Source organism: Orycteropus afer, unplaced genomic scaffold (assembly GCF_000298275.1).
Source record: "Orycteropus afer afer isolate SDZICR_OR568_19922 unplaced genomic scaffold, OryAfe1.0 scaffold00053, whole genome shotgun sequence".
In the NCBI taxonomy this organism is placed as follows: Eukaryota; Metazoa; Chordata; class Mammalia; order Tubulidentata; family Orycteropodidae; genus Orycteropus; species Orycteropus afer.
This window is the reverse complement of record NW_006921640.1, coordinates 5,732,175-5,755,173: the sequence shown is the minus strand read 5'-3', so window position 1 is coordinate 5,755,173 and position 22,999 is coordinate 5,732,175. Positions and strand designations below refer to the sequence as shown.

General features: G+C 37.5%; 1 protein-coding gene across 1 annotated transcript in view; it reads right to left on the bottom strand.

The window, feature by feature from the left end:
* The window catches only part of INTS9 (integrator complex subunit 9), a 173,545-nt gene extending 160,082 nt beyond the window's left edge, over window positions 1–13,463 (bottom strand). The window contains exon 1 of the mRNA XM_007938721.1: window positions 13,342–13,463. Within this exon, the coding sequence (XP_007936912.1) occupies window positions 13,342–13,406 (65 nt within the window). The 5' untranslated portion in view covers window positions 13,407–13,463. The remainder of the gene's footprint in view (window positions 1–13,341) is intronic.
* Window positions 13,464–22,999: the final 9,536 nt, after the last annotated feature.

Genomic DNA, 22,999 nt, shown 5'->3' with positions numbered 1-22,999 from the left:
GCTGTTGTTGGGTGAAATGTTCTGTAGATGCCTATAAGGTCAAGCTGGTGGATTGTATTGTTTACTTCTTCTTTGTCTTTTCTGACTTTCTTTCTAGCTGTTCTATCTGTGATTGAAAGTGGTGTATTAAAGTCTTCTACTATGACTGTGGAGTCACCTATTTGTCTTTTCAGTTATGTTACAGTCTGGTTTATGTATTTTGGGGCTCCTTCATTGGGTGCATAGATATTTATTATTGTGATGTTCTCTTGTTCAATAGATCCTTTAATCATTAGGTAATGTTCTTCTTTGTCTCTTATAGTGGTTTTTGTCTTAAAGTCAATTTGTTCAGAAATTAATATTGCCACTCCTGCTCTTTTATGGTTGCCATTTGCTTGATATATCTTTTTCCAACTTTTGATTTTTAGTCTATTTTTGTCTTTGTCTCTAAGGTGTATCTCTTATAGACAGCATATTGGTGGGTTATGTATTCTATCCAGTCTCCAACTCTCGGTCTCTTGTGTGGTGCATTTAATCTGTTGACATTCAGTGTAATTATCGACAAATATGAATTTGTTGCTGTCATTTTGTTATGTGCATTTTCATGGTGTTGCTGATTTCTTCCATATAATTTTCTGTGCTGAGCTTGTTTTGTTTTTGAATCGTGTTACCACTTTCTTCGTTCCTACTGTTTTAGTATTTTACTAACTATTTGTGCTAGGAGCTCTGGTAGCATAGTGCCTAAGGCATTTGATTGCTAACCAGAAGGCTGGTGGTTCAAACTCATAGCTCCTCCTTGGAAAGAAGGTTGTGCAATTTACTTCCGTAGTGATACTGCCTTGGAAACCCAAGGAGGGGTTGCTATGAGTTGGGTCCAACTCCATAGCACATAACAACAACAACAAGAAATATTTGTGCTGGTCCTCTTTTTTATTTTGATGTGAAGGTTTATCATTTTTCCTTGAGGTTACCCTGTGATTTATAATTTTCTTCCCAAGTTTAGAACGGTTCGTTCTGTCTTGCAGTTGTCTTGACTTCTCTACCATTTAGAATTCTGTAACTACACAATTTTTTCCCCTCTTTTTGGTTTGTAGTTGTCCTCATTTGTCAATTGATGTCTCTGGTTCCCTGTTTAAAATCTTGTAGGCTCATTTACTTTGGATACTTCCAACACTGGGTTGTTTTCTGGGTTATGTCATCATGTGTTAATGGTCGGTTGTTTTTGCTGTTGTCGGTTCTCTGTCCAAAGGACTCCCTTTAGCATCTCTTGTAAGGTTTCTGGTTTTAACAATTCCCTTAATTTCTGCTTATCTGGAAATGTCCTAATTTCATCATTATATTTGAGAGACAATTTTGCTGGGTATATAATTCTTGGTTAGAAATGTTTTTCTTTCAGGGTTTTATATATACCATCCTATTGTCTTCTTGCCTGCATGGTTTCTGCCGAGAAATCCGAGCTTAGTCTTATTGCTTGTGCCTTACAGGTAACTTCATTTTTCCCATGTTGCTTTCAGGATTCTTTCTTTGTCTTTAGTTTTGGTGAGTTTGATAATGATGTTTCTTGGTGATTTTCTTTTGGGGTCTATTCTGTTCGGGATTGTACTTCTTGAATGGATATTTTCTCATCTTTCATCATACCAGGGAAATTCTCTTCCAACAAATCTTCGACAATTTTCTCTGTGGTTTTATTTGTCTCTACCTATTCTGGAATTTCAATTACACGTAGGTTATTCCTTTTGATGGTATCCCACATGAACCATCAGCTTTCTTCATTTTGTTTTGATCATTTTTCTGACTGATCCTTTTCCAAAGAAGTATTGAGGTATTTGTCTTCAGTCTCACTAATTCTGTCTTCCATTGATTCAGTTCTACTCTCTGCCCTTTCAATGTCTTATCTATTTCTTAAAATTTAGTATTAATCTTCTGGATTTCTATCTGTAGGTTTTGTATCATTTCTAATTTTTCATTTATTTTGTCCTTTTGTTCTTGTATTGTCTTTCAAAATTGTTCTAGGGTCTTCTCTGTGTTTTCCTCAATTTTGTCAGTGTTTCCCTTGATCTATCTCTCAATCTGTTGAAGGTATCTAAATATAATTCTTTTGAATTCCTTATCAGGGAGTTCCAATGCTGCTGCTTCTTCAGGGATGTGTTCTGGGTCTGTATCCTGGTCCCTTGTTTCTCCTGCTTTATCTTGCTTCTTTGTGTGGACTGTGATGGTCTCTTGTCTCCCAGACATTGTAACATTTTTGTGTTTATATTTAAATGGTGATTGTATGTTGGAGTGATTTGCCCAAGACTTTTGTTTGGATGTTATCTACATAAGCAGGGTACTGTGCTCCTCCTGTTTGCTAGTTGGCAGCACTTATACAGCAACCATCTGTCTCCTTTCCTGTTGTCAGCCTCCCATATGTCCCTGCCGTTCTTGGCAACCAGAGCCTATTCTTAGGTCCCTGGAATCCGAATGAGAATGCTGTCACTTTAAATATCCAAAATGGCCACTGCTTGTAAACATTCAAAATGGGTGCACCTTCCAGACAGCTGAAAGGCCACAGCTCAAGTTGTCTCCCTTTGTGCTGTTTCCCTTCCTAGTCATCAGCCACCAGCGCACTTGTCCCTGCAGCCCTTGGCAACCAGAGATGATCTTTAGGTCAATTCTGAGGTCTCAACACCACTTGGAAATATTCAGGCTGTTGGTGCCATCAGAGTAGTTGACAGTTCACAGCTCTGTCCTTCTCTGTACTCACTGTTTTCATTCAGATTCTTTCACGAGTTGGTGCCTAATCCACTTCTGTGTACTTCCTTTCAAAGCTCAGGGCTCCAGGATTATCTTCTGTATCTCTGTCAACTGGTTTCTCTTTTATTTGTTGAAGAGGGTCTGTGCAGCTTGTCTGCCTAATCTGCCATCTTACCAGAAAAACTTTCCTTGACTTTTTATAATAGACTCAAACAATACTGGTACTTTTGTGATTGACTTATTTCACTCAGCATGTCTTCCAAGTTCATCCATGTTATGAAGCAATTTGCTGATTCTTCGTTATTCTTTAATGTTGCATAGTATTCCATTGTGTGTATGTACCACTGTTTGGTTATCCATTCATTTGTTCTTAGGTTGTTTCTATCTCTTTGCTATTGTAAATAGTGCTATGATGAACATGGGTGTGCATGTATTTATTCATGTCCTGGGTCTCACCTCTTTAGGCTATAATCCTAGTAATGGGATTGCTGAATCAAATGGTATTACTATTTCCAACTTTTTAAGGAAGCACCATAACATTTTCCACAGTGGCTGGACCATTTTACAGTCCCACCAGCAGCATATGAGAGTTCCAATCTCTCCATATCCTCAGCAGAATTTGTTATTTTCTACCTTGTTGAACTTTGCTATTACTGCTGGGGTGAGATGATATCTCATTGTTGTTTGGATCTGCATCTCTCTAATGGATAATAATTGTGATCATTCTTTCATGTGTTTGTTGGCTACCTGAACATCTTCTTTGGTGAAGTGTCTGCTCATATCTGTTCTGCATTTTTGAATATTTATTCTTTAAATAGGCAAAACAGTCCCATGGTTAAAAATGAAATTAAGTAAACAAACAGATAAATAGCCTAAGGCATTTTAAAGCAATCTGTCACTTAGAAAAATACTGAAAGGTAGAATGAACAAGATGATATGTAACTGATATTTTTCTTTATACTTCTCAATTTTCTAATTTCCTACTTTGAAATATATTACTTTTAAAGTCAGAAAATAATAATGAAAAAGCCATGAGTATATTCATTCATTTAAAAAGTATTCAAAAGCTTACTCTGTACAAAATACACAATCTGCTAGGATATGACAGTAAATAAAACAATTCTGCCTAATAGGAGCCTAGGATAGGGAGATAGTGAAGAACAATTACAAGAGAATAAAAGAATAGCTCTGACAGGAGTAGGCCGAAGGTTTTATGGGTTCACACAGAAAGGGCACTTAAGCTAATTTGCAGTGAGGTGGGAGAGCAGGAGTAGGAGTTAGACAAGAAGATGGAGGAAGTCTTTCCAGAAGGAGGCAATGAAGAACAGCCTCATCATTTGGTATAGTATTATAGGGGAATTAGGTGTTCATTTTCACTAATTCATTTGTGAATCTTTATTTGTGTCAAGCACTCAGCTATTTCTGGTATATAATAGTGAGCAAGACATAACTATCCCCTGAGGAGGTGGGAAAGACACCCAAATCAAGCAACCACAAAAATAAATAGAGAAGCTGTTAAAAATAATGAAGCAGCATAATATGAAGTACCACAAAAGTCCCATAACAAACGACTAGTTCAGGCAGCGTCAAAAGACTTCCCTGAGGATATGATGATTTAGGTGAGATCTAGACAGTAAGAAAATCAAGGGGATACTTCACTCAAGGGGCAGAATTTGCAGGGAATAGGGAAAGAAGACAGCTACAAGTCAAAATAATTTGCTCCAGTCATTCTTACCACTGTTTGGAAGGGGTATCTCACATAGCAGATAATTTAAATGAAACTTTAAGGGTCCCATAGATTCACCCCCTGCAACCCATGAACACAACTAGACTACTGTGGAGCCATAAATAAATCTGAGGGATGCGCTCTTGCTAAGTAGGCTAAGTGGAAGTTGCGGTGCGGAAGAGGGAGAAAGGCTTTCCAGGCTGAGGGAACAACATGAATGCCTGCTCTGAGATAAGAGTTAACAAGATTTCTTTGAATCTCTGAAAGAAAAAAAAAAAGATCAAGAGGCAGAGTACAAAGAAGATATTAGAGAAGTAGCCATGACGACTACTGTACCAAGATGATGACTTTGGTATTTATCCTAAAAGCAGTGAAAAACTACTGAAAGGTTTTATGCAGGTGAAAGACAAGATTAGATTTGTATTTCTAAAATATGATTCTGGAAAAATCAACCTCCTACACTTTCTGATATTACATATCATCCACTGTGTGACACTGCTACCAAAAATAATGTTGTTGTTAGGTGCCACTGAGTCAGCTCCGACTCATAACAACCCTATGTACAACAGAAAAAAACACTGCCTGTGCCAGCCTCACAATCCCTGCTATACCTGAGCCCATTGTTGCAGCCACTGTGTCAATCCATCTCGTTGAGGGCCTTCCCCTTTTTCATTGATCCGCTACTGATATCCTTCCTCCAGGGAATGGTCCCTTCTGATAACATGACCAAAGTAGGTCAGACGAAATCTAGTCATTCTTGCTTACAAGGAGCGTTCCAGCTGCACTTTTTCTAGAACAGATTTGTTAGTTCTTTTAGCAGTCCATGGTACTCTCAGTATTGTTCATCAACACCACAACTCAAAAGCATAACCTCTTCTTCGGTCTTCCATTTTTCAGCTCTTCCATGTATATGAGGTGATTGAAAATACCATGGCTTGCGTCAGGGATACCTTAGTCTTCAAGGAGACATCTTTGTTTTTCAGCACTTTAAAGAAGTCTTTTGCAGCATATCTGCCCAGTGCAATATGTTGTCTGATGTCTTGACTACTACTTCCATGAGTGTTGATTGTGGAACCAAGTAACAGGAAATCTTTAACAACTTCAATCTCCATTTATTGTGATGCTGTTTATTGGTCCAGTTGTGAGGATTTTCATTTTCTTTATGTTGAGATGTACTCCATACTTCAGATTGAAGTCTTTTATCTTCATCAGTAAGTGCTTCAAGTTATCCTCACTCTCAGCAAGTAAAGTGTCATTGTGTATCACCAGTTGTTAATGAGTCTTCCTCCGATCCTGATGCCACATTCTTCTTCATATACTCCAGCTTCTTGGATTACTTGTTCAGCATACAGATTGAATAAGTATGGTGAAAGGATACAACCCTGACACATTCTCTTCCTGATTTTAAACCATGCAGTATCCCCATGTTCTGGTCAAAGGACAGCCTCCTGGTCTATGTACAGGTTCCTGATGAGCACAATCAAGTGTTCTGGAATTCCCATTCCTAAAGTTATCCATAATTTGTTATGATCCACACAATCAAATGTTTTTGCACAGTCAATAAAACACAAGTAAACATCTTTCTGGTATTCTTTGCTTTCAGCCAAGATCCATCTGACATCAGCAGTGATATCCCTCGTTCCAAGTCCTCTTCAGAATGCAGCTTGTATTTCTCGAAGTTCTCTGTCAATATACTGTTGCAACTGTTTTTGAATTATCTTCAGCAAGATTTTACTTGCATGTGATATTAATGATATTGTTTGATAATTTCCACATTCTGTGGAATTTCCTTTCTTTGGAATGGGTACAAATATGGATCTTTTCCAGTCAGTTGGCCAGGTAGCTATCTTCCAAATCTCTTGGCACAGACAAGTGAGTGCCTCCAGCACAGCACCCATTGGTCAAAACATCTCAATGGGTATTCTGTCAATCCTGGAGCCTTGTTCTTCACCAATTCCTTCAGTGCAGCTTCAACATCTTCCTTCAATACCATTGGTTCTTGATCATATGCCAGCTCCTGAAATGGATGAACATCGACCAATTCTTTTTGGTACAGTGACTCTGTGTATTCCTTCCATCTCCTTTTGATGTTTCCTACGTCATTCAGTATTTTGCCCATAGAATCTTTCAATATTGCAATGCAAGGCTTGAATTTTTTCTTCAATTCTTTCAGCTTGAGAAATGCTGAGCGTGATCTTCCCTTTTGGTTTTCTAACTCCAGGTCTGTGCAGGTTTCATTATAATAATTGACTTTGTCTTCTTGAGCTATTCTTCGAAATCTTCTGTTCAGCTCTTTTATCTTGTTGATTCTTCCATTTGCTTTAGTTACTTTCCACTCAAGGGCAAGTTTCAGAGTGTCTTCTGAGATTCATTTTGATCTTTTCCTCCATTGCTGCCTTTTTAATGACCTCTTGCTTTCCTCATGGATGATGTTCTGGTTACCTAGATAACCTCTGATAAGAATATACCACAAATGGGATGGCCTTAACAAACAGTTTATTCTTATAATTTGAAGGCTTTAAGTCCAAGTTCAAAGTGCCAGGTTCTAGAGGCTGGGTGAAAGCCCCTCAACCTTGGGGGTCCAGCTTTGCCTCCTGCTCCCGGCCCACTGGAGCTAGAGGCATTTCTTCACTCAGACAGCTGCTGGCTGCTGAGGCTGAGAAGCCCCAAGGTTGACAAGTCAAAAGGCACAGTCCCGATGTTACCAAACCACACAGCAGGACATTAACTTAAGACCGTTGTAAGTCCCAAGGTTGGCAGGGCATAGCAGGCTGCTCAACAAAGACATGGCTACATGTAAGGTCCAAGTGTGCCATAGGCTACAGACCATTCCCAAGGCTTCTCCTTAAATACAGGAAGCAGACCACATACCCAAAGGCAGCTACTCAGCTGCTCACAGTAGATTCCACCATGGAGTTGATTACCAGTCTCATCATGGGAAATACTACATCCAGCTGCCCAGGCACTCAACCAGGCCTAGCCAAGTTGACACACAAACATAATCACCACAGATGATATTCTTGATGTCATCTCACAATTTCTCTGGTTTTCAGTCACTAGTGTTCAGTGAATCAAATCTATTCTTTAGAAGATCTCTAAATCCAGGAGGGATATAATCAAAGTCATATTTTGGCTTTTGTGGACTTGTTTTAATTGCCTTCAGCTTCAACTTGAACTTGCATATGAGTAGCTGATGGTCTCTTCCACATTCAGCTCTTGGTCTTGTTTTGGTTGAAGATATTGAGCTTTTCCATCATCTCTTTCCACAGATGCAGTCAATCTGATTCCTGCTTATTTCATCTGGCAAAGTCTTTGTGTATAGCTGTCATTTGTGCTGTTGTAAAAAAGGTATTTGCAATGAGTAAGTCGTTGGTCTTGCAAAATAATGTGATCTCCAGCGTCATTACTCTCACAAAGGCCATATTTTCCAACTACTGATGTTTCCTCTTTGTTTCCAATTTTTACATTCCAATCACCAGTGACAATCAACACATCTTGATTGCATGTTTGGTCAATTTTAGACTGCAGAAGTTGGTAAAAATCTTCAATTTCCTCAGCTTTGGCTTTGGTGACTGGTGTGTAAATTTGAATAATAGTAGTATTAACTGATCTTCTTGGTAGGCATATGGATATTATCTTATCACTGACAGCATTGTACTTCAGGACAGATCTTGAAACATTCTTTGTGACAATGAATGCCACACCATTCCTCTCAAAATGGCCAAAACCAGTTCATTTCAGCTCACTAATACCTAGGATATTGATCTTTATGTGTTCCATTTCATTTGTGACAACTTCCCATTTTCCTGGATTCATACTTTGTACATTCCATGTTCTGATTATTAATGGATGTCTGCAGCTGTTTCTTCCCATTTTGAGTCGTGTCATATCAGCAAATGGAGGTTCCAAAAGCTTTATTCCATCCATATCATTAAGGTCAGCTCTACTCTGAGGAGGCAGCTCTTCCTTAGTCATATATTGAGTGCCTTCTGACCCAAGAGGCTTATTTTCAGGCACTATATTGAACAATGTTTCAGGGCTATTCATAAAGTTTTCCAGCAATATATCAGACAGTGTTTCACTGCTATTCATAAGGTTTTCAGTGGCCAATTCTTTGAGAAGTCGATGACCCCTTCTTTCTTCTGAGTTTATCTTAGTCTGGAAGCTCCCCTGAAACCTGTCCACCATGGGTGACCCTGCTGGTATTTGAAATACTGGTGGGATAGCCTACAGCCTCACAGCAACACACAAACCAGCACAGTATGAAAAACTGACAGATAAGTACTAAAAATTATAAGCCCAACCTAACTGTAAGGAAGGAGTTTGTGGGTGGTGCAAATGGTAAATGTGCTCGGTTGCTAACTGAAAGGGTGGAGGTTTGAGTCCATTTCGAGGTGCCTTGGAAAAAAGGCCTGAAGATCCACTTCTGAAAATCAGCCATTGAAAACTATATGGAGCATAATTCTACTCTGACACATGTGGGGTCACCATGAGGTGGAATTGACTTGATAGCAACTGGAATTGGAATCATGAGGAAACATAAGACAAATCCAAACTGAAGGATATCATGTAATTGGTTTTTGGTCTTAAAAACGTCAAGGTCATAAAGATAGGCAGACTGAGGCTTAAAGGAGACTAAAGGCATGGCACGGAAGGAAGATGGGGCAATCTACTTCTGTAGTGATACTGCCTCGGAAACCCAAGGAGGGGTCGCTATGAGTCAGGTCTGACTCGATGGCACATAACAACAACAACAACAACAACAACAACAAAGGCATGGCAACTAACTCCAGTGATAGATCTAGATTAGATTTGGGACCAGAAATCGTTGTTAATTTTTTTTTTTTTTTTGCTATAAAGGACATTATAGGGGGAAGTGACGCGTAATTCCTAAGGCACTTGACTGCTAACCAGAAGGCTGGCGGTTCAAACCTACCAGCCACTCCTGGTATATGCAAACTAGATGCTGGTATAATATCAACGTAAATTTCCTGATTTTGATAAATGTTCTGTGGTTACATAAAAGAATGTCCATTTTAGGAAAAAATACACTCAAAGATAGGGTCACTGTGAGTCAGAACTGACTCTATGACATACAATTACAAATAAGGAGCATCTCATTTGCATCTTAGTCTCAAATGATTCAGAAAAAAAATCATATGCACAAACAAAGACAAAAAAACAAAGCAAATGTGGTAAAATGTTACCAACTAGTAAGGGTAACTGGGAGTTGTTTGTACTATTCTTTCAAATTTACTGTAAATATGACATTATTTTGAAATAGAAAGTTATACAAAAAAGATGACTTTGGATTCAGAGAAGGGACAAGATCAGAATTGAGAAACCAGAGACTTTTGCAGGTGTTTTTATAAAACATGACAATGCGTAGCACTTGACTGCTAACCAGAAGGCTGGTGGTTCAAACCCATCAGCCACTCCTCAGAAGGAAGATGGGGCAATGTACTTCCATAGTGATACTGCCTCAGAAACCCAAGGAGGGGTCGCTACAAGTCGGGTCCAACTCGACGGCACATAACAACAACAACGACACAATAGAATTGAAGAGCAGTAACTAGACTCTAGAGTTATTTAGAAAGTAAAAAAAGGAAGCCTTAGCAACAGACTGGATATGGTGGTGAAAAGGAGAGGGGTATATCTAGGTTAACACTCAAGTTTTCTGGCTTTTGTTACAGGATGCCATTCCCTAAGATAGGGAACTGTGGTGGTCTATGAGGGTCTGTTTTCCTTCCCTGGACCAAACCTGAAGAGGAATTTAGTTGTAGCTATGTTGTTTTTTTAGATGCCTTCAAAGGCACCTAGAGGGCAGGTATTTTGGATATATAAATCTGGAATTCAGAAGAGAATTATTAGCTAATGATATAGATTTTTAAATAATTATTTAAATGGTTAGTGAAGCCTAACCATTTATTAAAACCCTTGCTAGAGACTGTGATGGCCAAGCACTGAACTTGAAAAATTCCAGTACATGATGGTCAGTTAGAAGAAAATGAATCTCCAGAGTAGACAGAAAAGGAAGTATCTGAGAAGTAAGAGGAAAAACCAGGAACGCATTATCATAAAAGCCAGTAATGCTGAATGGTCAAGTAAGATGAGGACTGCAAATGTTAATCATATTTAATGACATGGAATCCATCTATGACCTCAGTGAGAAATGCTTTGCTAGAAATGCTTTGCTCTCTAATCAGAGTACTGATTAGAGAGAGCTTAGGCATGCTGAAAGAGAAAGAAGGGTTGAGAGAAGTTAAAAAATATGTGTGTACAGATGTTTAATTTTAAGTTAGAAGTGACTGATCATATTTAAATGGGAAGGGTTGAGTCCAAATGGAAAGGCTCAAAATAAAGAAAAGATTATAACTGATGGTGACAGAACCCTAAGAAGATGAGAAGGGATGAGATCCAGGGCAAGATAAAGGGATTTATTCATATAATAAAAATTTACTGAGAAGAAGTACTCTAGGTAGGCACTGAGGATACAATGGAGAACAAACATCTCTGCTCTTGTAAGACTTAAAAGAGTTTCTTCCAGTGGAGAAGAAAGACAATAAATGAATAAAGTGAAGTATGTGCGTGTGTGCATATATATATACACACATACATACACATAAAGTCAGGTAAACGCCATGAGGAAAAGTAAAACAGGATAAGGCTTGATAAAGAGGAACAGAGATATTACTTCCGACAGGGAGGTCATAGAAAGCCTTGAAGCAGAGACTTATGTATTATGAGGATCTAAACCCAAAACCAAACTCACTGCCATCAAGTTGATTCCAACTAATAGCAACTCCTACTGGATTTCTGAGGAGGTAAATCTTTACAGAAGTAAAGTGCCCCATCTTCCTTCTATGGAGCATCTGGAGAAATAATCTTTGAAGCTGAGGAAACAGGTCCTTGAGGCAGTTTCGTTTTAGAAATAACAAGAGGGATATAGGGCTAGTGTAGTTGAGGAGTGAGCAAAAGAAGGAATAGTTAGAAATGAGACAGAAATAATCAGGAGCCAGTTCATGTAGAACCTTGTGATAAGACATCAGAATTTAGTCTAAATGTAATGGGATACCACTGAATAGTTAAGATTAGGGGAGTGACTTGAACTTATTTATGTTTCAAAGGAACATTCTTGCTATGTGGGGAACAGACTATGGAAAGATAAGAGTAGACATAGAGAGACCAGTTAGGAGGGCAGTATCATAATCCAGATGATGGCAACTTAAGGTGGCAGCAGTGGAGGTGAATGCAGAGCCAAAACATTTGCTGATGGACTGAGTATAGGGTATATAAAGGAAGAACTAAGGATGTCTTCAAGGCCTGAGCTGAGGAAGATACTTTTTACATGAAACTATCTGGCTTACCAATCATCCCACTAGTACAACTTTCCCTCTGAAAGTAAAACAATGTCAACGGGGAGAAAAAGTAGAAGTGGATTCCAGTACTGCACCAGGGCCATGAGAACAGAGAAAATAGGCATAGAAAAGAATGAAAAGGAAAGGATTAATAGGTAGCTGGCACTGTCTATCCAATTCAGATTTGATCACCAAGAAAATCCATAATCCCCAGAGCAAGTTAGGCTGGCTTCCTTCTGTCTGCTGTCACAGTACCTTGTATTTTACTTTTCTAGTAACTATGTCAAGTATATAGTTGTAGTATAATTAAATCTTTAACCTTGTAATGTCTTTCTTCTCTGATAGACTGTAAGTTCCACAGGAAAGGAATGTTGTCTTGTTCATGTTTGAATCCCCTGGTTCAGCATAGTTTACATTCTCTATAATCACCAAAGGAATGAATGTGCTAATCTTTGAGAAGAAACAGACCATAATATCAGGTTATTTTAATTAGAAATAATCTGGAACGCATTTTTTTCCCCCAAGAAATATCTTATTGTCTACAGTTTCTGAATGATTGTAAATATATTATTTTTACTCTTTTGCATAATATGTATAAAATGGTACATGCATTTTTAAGCAATGGGTAAATTTTAATGGAATTCCATCAGCTTTGCATAACAGATAATCTGGAACTATATCTGACCTTTTCCCTATCATCTTATCATTTCCCTTATCTCAGAAAAATCAATGGTTGATTTTAATAATAATTTTTATAAGCGGTTCACAGGGTTATCATTATGGATAATCATTGCATAAATTGATGTCTTTAGGAGTGACTTGGCTACATTAGATGGCTTACCCAGCCTGCTATGCTTTTGAGCTCTTAAATGTGCTTTAGGTAACTTTTCTATCTCCCCTCTTGTATGTGATGTAACTATTTGCTACTGTGAGTATATCTGCTTCTAAAAGTTAATCATTTCTCTTACAAATTACTGCTTCTAAATAGCAGCAAGCTGGGGAATCAATTTCATAATGCAAAGTTCTAGTAAAAGTAAACAGTGCTGATTCCAGGCCTGGGGTAATCTATCTGTTCCAAGACATGGACTTTGGCTACATACATGATTCTATCATATCTAAAACTGGCTAGTAAGAAGATAATGCAAAGATAACTATCAAAAAGCAATGTCAGATCCTATGATGTCAAGGTGCTGCAAAAGCAGTTAAATGATTCTCAAATTCAATTTTGGGGCTCCTGGTTGACCATTTATCAGCTCTTACATGAATTAGCAAGAAAGATGAAATATATATGACCTCACTTGCACTAAGCAGTTGCAAGAACACTTTACAGATGCTCAGAAGAAGTTATAATAAAGAAGTCAGTCAATAAATCAATAGAATACTTTCCATCAACCCAGCCAAAGGAAATTATTTTGATAGAGAACATTTTTAAGAGAACAAAGTATACTAGACCAATACATAAGGTACTGGTAGTAATCTTTACACTAATGGCTACCATTTTCAGCAAACTAAAGTTCATTTGTCTTGAGACACATCAGTGCATACCTTTGAACAAGTGGCAAAGGAAGGAAATTGAGGGTGGAAGTCATGTCCAGTCCACAGTCCAACATAATGGTGGTTGATTTGAATTTGAGCACGTTGCATGGTAAAGTTGGGTGCCCCGACAGGCAATACTGAAAAAAATACAATCACTTTTGTCAATAATCAATTATAGAAAAAGTTAAAAAAGTAAAGTAATTTAAGTAAAGCAGATCATCTTCCTTCTTAAGAACAGTATGCGGTCAGCTAATTTTCTGTCTTCCTCCTTTTTATTGCTCAGGATGTCATTTCCCTTGATGGTTCAAAATACTCAAAAGTCTCAGATCACACTCAACTCTTCATAGTTATATATTAGGCAAAGCACAATTTTGGAGTGGCTGCAGTTATTCAAAATACAAGATGTCATGCCTATGGCTATCTGTCCCATTCTCACCTGGCACTTCTAAGATTCTACTAACCTGTCTGCATATAAGTATTCTGTAAAGCTGTGGAAGTCAACTAAATTCTAAACTGAATCCTCCAATTGTGCTCTAGGTTTGGTTTTCTTGGCTGGTAAGAGGTCAAATGACTTTCCTCTAAAAGGAAATGGTTGGGAAGGTTAATTAACAAGTACTGGTAAAGGTTTATGGCTCAGCCTTGTTAGAAGAAATGACTCAGAAGGACAAATAACTTTCCTGATGTGCAGATATTAAGCACAAGTGTGGGACACCTATTCCCAAACAATCAAGTGTCTCTTGCCTGTGGCAGCCTGGCTCAGAAGTCGAAGGAGCACAATGTATAATGATTTGTTAAAAGGAGAATGACGAGACAAGACAATACACTGACCTGCAACATTTCTCCTCCTCCTCAATGGAGTGGTGATGACAGATAGGCCAGACTCAACATTATGTTTATGGTAGATATCCTGTCACCTTAAATAATTCTATCGCTGCTCTGAAGAAGAGGGAAAGACCTTTTTTCCCACTTTTGAAGTCATTTTGTGGAAGTCTTCCTTGAATAGCAAAGCTCAGAAAATGGAGGGATCAATTTTCTTAAGCCCTTGACAAGTATACTCTTTCTTTCTGATTTGAATGCAACAGTAGCACAAATCAAAGTAGTGCCACATCAATGCCTGGCCCCTATAGCCACAATCACTTAAGCAAAGTCCTTCCAGGTATTTGTTGCTCTGTTTGGTGTACTACTGATAAATTTTCTATGTTTTTCCTGAGGACAATACAAAACTAGTGATTTAAAAAAGAAATACACACACAGCAAAAAACCCCTGTACGTCTTAAAAATGGTAAGGTCAGGAGTTAAGAAATTCTGAGTACTTTGGAAACTTCTTCTATATTTCAATTTTATGCATGATGATTATTTTTCAAAACAAAAATCTACAACTCATGGTGTGAAAAGGCATATGCTTACTTATGATGAAAACAATACAAATTATTGACAATTGTAAATGTCCTGAAAAAGTCCAGGATGCATGATTTGGGAAATTATATTGTGAAAAGTAATCACAATTATAGAAAACATTTTCTTACTATTTAAGGCAGAGATATTCCTACCCCCATCCTTTACCTCGTTATTTACTACTATCTTGGTCTCCATCCAGTCTAAAAATGATTTAGCTTAAGATAAACCATCTCAAAATCAACATGAACCTTACCATGTTAAACAAGCCCCAAGCATAACAAATGTTCTACTAAGAGCTTTCTTGTTTCTATATTTAAAAAAAAAATCAAATAGAAAAAACAAAAGGAAATAAATACAATGAAATGTATATAATGATTATTTCTGGGTGAGGTGATTAGGGTGCTCATTTTTTATTTCCATTTTTGCAATGTTTTACAATGAGTATTTACATTTTTGTATGATAAATTAGCCAGCCACAGTGAATAATGGAACCTTTTTTTCTTCCTCATCTTTAACTCTAAATTATGAATAACAAGGTATACCAGAAGACAGAAGATCACTATATAAATGCTGCTCAAAAAGTCTCCGACAAAAGACAAGTCAGTTGAAGATTTTTACCTTTGTTGCTGTCATCAAAAGACAAAGAATACTGAAGTTGTTAAGGATTTCATTTACTTGGATCCACAACTAATGCTGATGGAAACAGCAGTCAAGAAATCAGATGTCATACTGCACTGGGAAAATCTGCTGACAAAGACCTTTTTAAAGTGTTAAAAAGCACTCCAAGGACTAAAGTGTGCCTGGCCTAAACCATGGTATTTTCAACTGGCTCATACACATCTGAAAGCAGGACAATGAATAAGGAAGAACAAAGAAGAATTGATGCATTTGAATTATGGTGTTGGTGAAGAATACTGAATATACCTTGGGCTGCCAGAAGAACAAAGCTGCCTTGGAAGAAGTACAGCCAGAATGGTTCTTAGATGAGAGTATGGCAAGACTTTGTATCAGGTACTGTGGACATGTTATCAGGAGGGAGCAGTCCCTGGAGAAGGACATCATGCTTGACAAAGCAGAGAGTCAGGGAAAAAGAGGAAGACCTTCCTCTTGAGATGGATTAACACAGTGGCTGCAAAAATGGGTTCAAACACAGCAACAACTGTGAGTATGGCACAAGACTGGGCAGTGTTGCGTTCTGTTATGCAAAGGGTTGCTATGACTCGGAACCAACCTGATAGCACCTGACAATAATAGCAACTAAGGGAGTGCCAAACTCTGATCTCATTAGACCTATTTTTATGGATGAGGAAATTGAGCTTTACACAGGTTAAGTGGCTTGTTTTAGAAATGCCAAAGATACACAGTGAAGTCCTCCTGACTGCAAAGATCACACTTATCCTTTCCAAATTGCAATGCTCACTTTGTGGGTCAACCAAGTCCACTAAGGAACAAAGAGTGGCTGGTTGAGGTTCATACAACCAGTAAATGGGGTATCTGCAAAGTACCCAAGGTTTAATTACCTCCAATGAGACACTCTGAACGTTCACACTATATGCTGCCTCTAATTACCAACCAAAAAACCAAACCTGTTGCCATCAAGCTGATTCAACTCATAGTGACCATATAGGATAGAGTAGAATTGCCCCATAGGGTTTTCCAAGGCTATAAATCTTTACGGAAGCAGACTGCCTTATCTTTCTTTCATGGAGTGGCTGGTGGGTTCAAACTGCCAACATTTTGGTTGGTAGCCAAGCACTTTAACTACTGTATCACCAGAGCTCCCTTCTAATCACCAAGCCACTTATCTAGTGAGGGTTATGAGACAAATGCACACAAATGTTAAATAATAATATGATTTTAATTTTAAAATTAGAAATAATTCTCTATTACAAAAACTCCGAAAAATACTATAAAGAAAAATATTACCACAATCATACCAACTAATTATTATCACTTTTAGATCTATTCCCTATCCTTTTTATAAAGAGCCCTGGTGGCAAAATGGTTAAGTGCTTGGCTGTTAACTGAAAGATCGGTGGTTTAAACACACCTAGTGGCTCCATGGGTGCTTCCACAAACATCACTGCCTAGGAAACATGGTGGGGCAATCTTATTCTGTCTTTTAGGATCGCTATGAGTTAGAAGTGACTCGATGACTTGATAGCATACAACATCTTTTTTATATCTGTAGAAGCTATAATTGTAGTGTATATAGCCCTCTGTATCCTACTTTAAAAACTCATTATGACTGTTTTCTTTGTGGACATTGTATCATATTTCATTTTTTGGGGATGCTTAAGTAAATATACCATGATTTGTTTAATTACTACAAATGTTGAACATTTAGGGTTGCTTCCAGTTGCCTACCACAAACATGGCTGTGATGATCACCTTAGTGCCTATGGCTTTTTCCATACTGGACTATTTCTTTAGAGGATTCCCAGAAGTGGCATTAACTAGGTTAAAAAAAAAGAGCACTTTATGGCTCTTGAAATATGCTGCCAAAATGCCTTCCAAAAAAGGCTGTACCAATTTACAATGTCATCAGTAATGTAGCAGAAAATCTGTTTCACTGCTTATTCCCATCAGCATTGTGGTCAAAATCATCTAGAATCTACACCAAAGTGCAGTTGTAATGTAGTAATAGCTATCTGGAAGTAATTAGATAGTCTGAAACTGAAAAGTCAAATATTTGATAAATCACTTTAGTTTTGAGAGGCAGTGTGATGAAATTATTAGAGGTTTTTTTTTAGGTGGGGGGATAGTAATTTTTTAAAATTATGGTAAATATACCATATTTACACAACTGCACATGTATAGTTCAATGGCATCAGTTATGTTGATCATGTTGTTCAACCATCACCCTTAACTGCTTCCTAATTTTCACAGAAGCTCAGTGTCCCATAGGCATGGTGTCTTCCTTTCTCCTTCTCTTCAACCCAGCCATAGTAACCATTATAAACATTGATTAGAGCAGAAGTTTTGGCATAAGATTGCCTGAGCTCAAGTTCTGATCCCATAAGTTATTAATGTATGATCTTGGGAAAGTCTAGCTTGTAAAGCTAAACTTGTAAAGTCTCAGTTCCCTCATCTGTAAGATGTAATAATTAAACCTACACTCACACAGTTGTAACGACTAAATATAGTACTTATATGTGCTCATTGTTGTTTGGTGCAGTTACAGAATCATTAAGGGTCTGAAGAGGTAACCTAAATCTGGCAGCAATAATTACAGGATCTTACAGAAGAACTCATGTTTTATGGTGGCATCACTAATGTCTTCAACATTTGTATATCCCACAAAACTGGGTAAAGTGAATGAACAATTTTACAATTATTGCCTATTGTTAGTTTGCCCTCTGGAAGACAGACTCAATTGAGAGTGGCACCACAAGTGAGTGCAGAAGTAAATATTCCAGTCAGAATAAGGCCTTACAATTTTTTTTCCCCTCTAACTTAAGCATATAGGAATGCTTTTATGTTAATTTAATTTCTACTTTATAATAAAGCTGCAGGTTTTCCTATGTAATTATTTAGTATCTATATTTCCCAAGTGTCTATTGATCTCCTTTTTTTCCCACTGATTTGAGTGTAATCTGGTTTTGGAACTTTTATATGTTTAGCATATACAAGCATTGCTTTTAATTTTTACATAAAATTTGTCAGTTACACTTACTATATATATATCTTTCATTAAAAATAAATTTTCATTACAGAATATTTCAAACATGTAAATAATAAGTAAAATAATATAATGAACCCCTGTATATTCATTACTCAGCATTAACAATTATCCATGTCTGCCTATCTTGTTTTCCTTTTGATATTGATTAACTTTTGCAGAATATCTTGGTATGTCAAAAACTCACCTGGTTTCTTAAAATATTTTAAAAATAGTTCTAAATTGATCTCTTATTCACAATTGGGCCAAAATATGAGTCCATTTAACTACATGTCTTAGTAAAATTCATTAGACTTAATTCTTTTCACCTTTGCCATTACTGGAAAGACCTATAACAGCCTGAATATGTTTCTGAAATCTCTATTTTGTACCACTAACCTTTTTTTTTAAGTTAATTTTTACCTCCGATACTGCAAAGTTTATGCCTTCTAATATTTTCAAATAAACCTATTACTGCCGTGTAGATTCTAGCTCATGGTAGCTTTATAAGGAAGAGCTGAACTGCTCCATAGGGTTTCCAAGGCTGTAATCTTTATGGATGCATACTGCCACATCTTACTCCCATGGAGTGGCTGGTGGGTTCAAACTGCCGACCTTTTTCGTTAGCACTGTTCATCCACTGTGCCACCAGGGCTCCTTAATACTTTCATTTTCATACATGTTAGAGCAATTAGCTTAAATTTTGAAAAAAAATTTTTTAAGAGGGATGTAAAGGGAGGCTACATTTAATGTAAATATTAATTTAAGGAATGCAGTTATCCTTAGGGAACACTGTCAGCTTTACTATGTAACATTTCTCTGAATCAGCATTAATGTATTGCTTTCTATTTTATTAATTTTATAGTTCCTTTAATTGATGCTCTGGATGTATTTCATAACTTTAGATATAATGTTTTCAGTTCATTCATTTCTAAATCTTATATAATTTCCATTGTGATTTCTTTATTTAGCCACAAACTTGTATGTTTGTGCATGTGTTTAGTTTAATATTCAAATGGTTTTTAATTTCCAACTATATTGGTAATCTTTTGGTTATTGACTTTTTAAGTTTATTGTTGTGAAAACAGAATCTGTCATTAATTCTAGTCTTTGTTGAGGCTTGCTTTTGGCCTTTTACACTGTACATAGCCAATTTTCATAAATGGGTCAGTGTGCATGAAAATTGAAAAAATATATTCTAATTGTTGTGTACAGAGTAGATTAAATTTATTATCTTGCTTCAATTTCCTATATCCTTATTGAGTCTTAGTAGAGAGATATGTGTTAAAATGTCCTGCTATGGTAGTGAACTTATCAGATTCTCTTTTAACTTTGCCAAATTTTTCTTTCTGCATTTTGAGGCTACATTGCTGGGGATTAAGGGTCAGGATTATTATATCTTCTTAGTTAACTATTCCTTTTATAATCACGTAATGTTCTTTGACTTAAAATTTACTTTTAGAAAATAATATAAAATCATTTGCTACTGGTTGATTTATTAAATACAATCTAAAATTAAGTTCTTTAATCATACTGGTCACATTTTAAATACTAATAGCCCTATGTGTCTAGCAGATGCCATATTGGAGAGGACAGATTTCTCAGATTACACACAAAAAAACAAGGGCCAAAAAAGAAAAACTTAATAATACTATTAGCCTTCATACAAATTGAAAACTTTTACTCTTCAAAAGACACTGTTAAGAAAATAAAAGATAATCCACATACTAGAAGAAAGTATCTGTAAAACACAATTCTGATACAGAAGTTGAACACTGAAAATGAATTCTTACAATTCATTAAGATCACAAACAATGTAATCAAAACAGGCAAATTACTGTAACAGCAACTCCCTGATAGTAACATATGGATGGGAGATGAAAAGATACTCAACATCATTAGCCATTAGGGAAATGCAAATTAAAACCACAAAAAGATACCACTAGACTCTTACTCCAAAACCCCAAAAATAAAACCTACTGCCATGGAGTTAATTCCCACTCACAGTGACTCCACAGGCCAGAGTACAGCTGCCCCACAGGGTTTTCAAAGCTGTAAATCTTTATAGAACCAGACTGCCTTGTCTTCCTTCCATGGAGTTGCTGGTGGGTTTAAACCACTAACCTTTTGGTTAGCAGCCAAATGTTGTAACTACTGAACCACAAGAGTTCTCACAGTCTTACTATTCCACCCACTGCCACTGAGTCTATTTTGACTCATAGCGACCCCAATGGGTTTCCGAGGCGGTAAATCTTTTACGCAAGTAGATTGCCCAGTCTTCTTTTCGTGATACTCTTACTAAACCAAAAAAACCAAACTCACTGCCATCCAGTTTATTTGACTCATAGCAACCCCTCCTTGGGTTTCCTATAGAAGTAGATTGCCCAATCTTCCATTCTAAGGAGTGGCTGATGGGTTTGAACCGCCATCCTTCTGCTTAGCAGTCAAATGCCTTAGGCACTATGCCACCAGAGCTCCTAATACTTGTTGTTATGTGCTGTTGAGTTGGACCTGACTCATAGTGACCCCTCCTTGGGTTTCCGAGGCAGTATCACTATGGAAGTAGATTGTCCAACCTTCCTTCCAGGGAGTGGCTGGTGGGTTTGAACCACCAGCCTTCTGGTTAGCAGTCAAGTGCCTTAGGCACTATGCTATCAGAGCTCCTAATACTTGTTGTTGTTGTTATGTACTGTCAAGTCTGACCGACTCATAGCGACCTCTCCTTAGGTTTCCGAGGCAGTATCACTACAGAAGTAGATTGCCCCATCAGGGTCCAAATTAAAAGAACTGATAAGTACTGGTGGGAATGCAGTTGTTGTTGTTGTTGTTTTGCCATCAAGTTGGCCCCGACTCATAGCGACCCCTCCTTGGGTTTCCGAGGCAGTATCACTACGGAAGTAGGATTGCCCAACCTTCCTTCCGAGGAGTGGCTGGTGGGTTTGAACCACCAGCCTTCTGGTGAGCAGTCAAGTGCCTTAGGCACTATGCTACCAGAGCTCCTGGTGGGAAGGCAGAGCAAGTGAAAAATCTCATACATTGTCAGTGGGAATGAAAAATTGTCTATCCACTTTGGAAAACAGTTTGGCAGTTTCTTATATAGTTAGACATATTTTTACCATACAGCAATCCCACTTTTAAGTATTTATGATTGGCTCTTCGTAATTACAGTTTCTGCATCCACAGATTCAACCAACCCTGGGTTGAAAAATACTGGGGGTGGAGTGGGGAGTTAAGTGGTCAAAGCAATCCCTCAAAGTTTTAGAGGGAGTATAAATTGTTATTTATATAGCATTTACATTGTATTAAGACACTATAAGTAATCTAACCTAACACCAAACCAAACTCATGCCACTGAGTTGTTTCCAACTCATAGTGACCCCCATTGGGTTTCTGAGACAGTACATCTTTATGGAAGTAGATTGCTCAGTCTTCTTTCCACAGAGTGGCTGGTGGGTTTGAATTGCCAACTTTCTAGTTAGGAGTCAAATGCCTTAGACACTGCACCACCAGAGCTCCATAAGTAATCTAGAGATGATTTAAAGTACATGGGAAGTTTTGTGTAGGTTATATGCAAATCCACACTACTTTATATAAGGGACTTATCCATGGATTTTGTTATCTGCAGGGGTCCTGGAATCAATCCTCTGTGGATTATGAGGGACAACTACTCAAGAGAAACATATAACCTACAAAAACTTGTACATGACACTTTATAGCAGCTTTATTCATAACTATCAAAACTGGAAACAACCCATATGAGGAACCTACCTCTTTCAGAGCTTGTGAACTTTTCTGTCCCAATACACCTGAGGAGTATAAAAGTTCACTGCCATCAATAATTGTGGCTCATTAGGAGAAACTGGATGGCCTAGCTGTGTGTTTAAGTGTCATAGTGTGGCACAGGAAAAGGGGAGAGCAAACCGTATTCAAAATCCTACTTTATACTTACAAATCCTTAGTTGTTTCCACTGAGACAAATTTATCTAATTAGGAACTATTACCTTTGCTAAGACTTTTGGGTTGGGCCAATCAATACTGAGAGAATTCTATAAAAATATTTCAATTTTTATTTGGTAATTTTTAACTTTTTCCACTTTTTATATTGTTGTATTTGGCAGGGGATGTTAAATGTGCCAATCATACTGCATACATAGCTGAATAAAACAGAGGGATCATTTTCCACTTGTGCAGAACATCCACAGCATGCATCGTGAACCAGGGTTTCAAACTGGTTCATTCTGCTACCACATGCTGAGAGTTTGCATTTCCATACATACACTGAATCAGAATCTATATTTTAACAAGATCTCACCCCACTCCTTGATTTTTATAGATTCTCAGGTAATTCTTATGTATACACCTGCGAATAATCTTTTGGAAGCAGATTCCAGGCCTGTCTTCCGAAGCACCTCTGGGCATGATCAAACCATCAACTTTTTGGCTATTAGCCAAATTCTCATTTGTATCATACAGGGTCTCCATGTATATTTACAGGTGTATTTAAAAAAAAAAAAAAAAAAGACTGGAAGCATGTAAGCAGAACTGGTAAATGTGGTTACTATTAATGAGAGGGTGTCTATTAGGGAACTTTCACTTTCTACTTTAGAT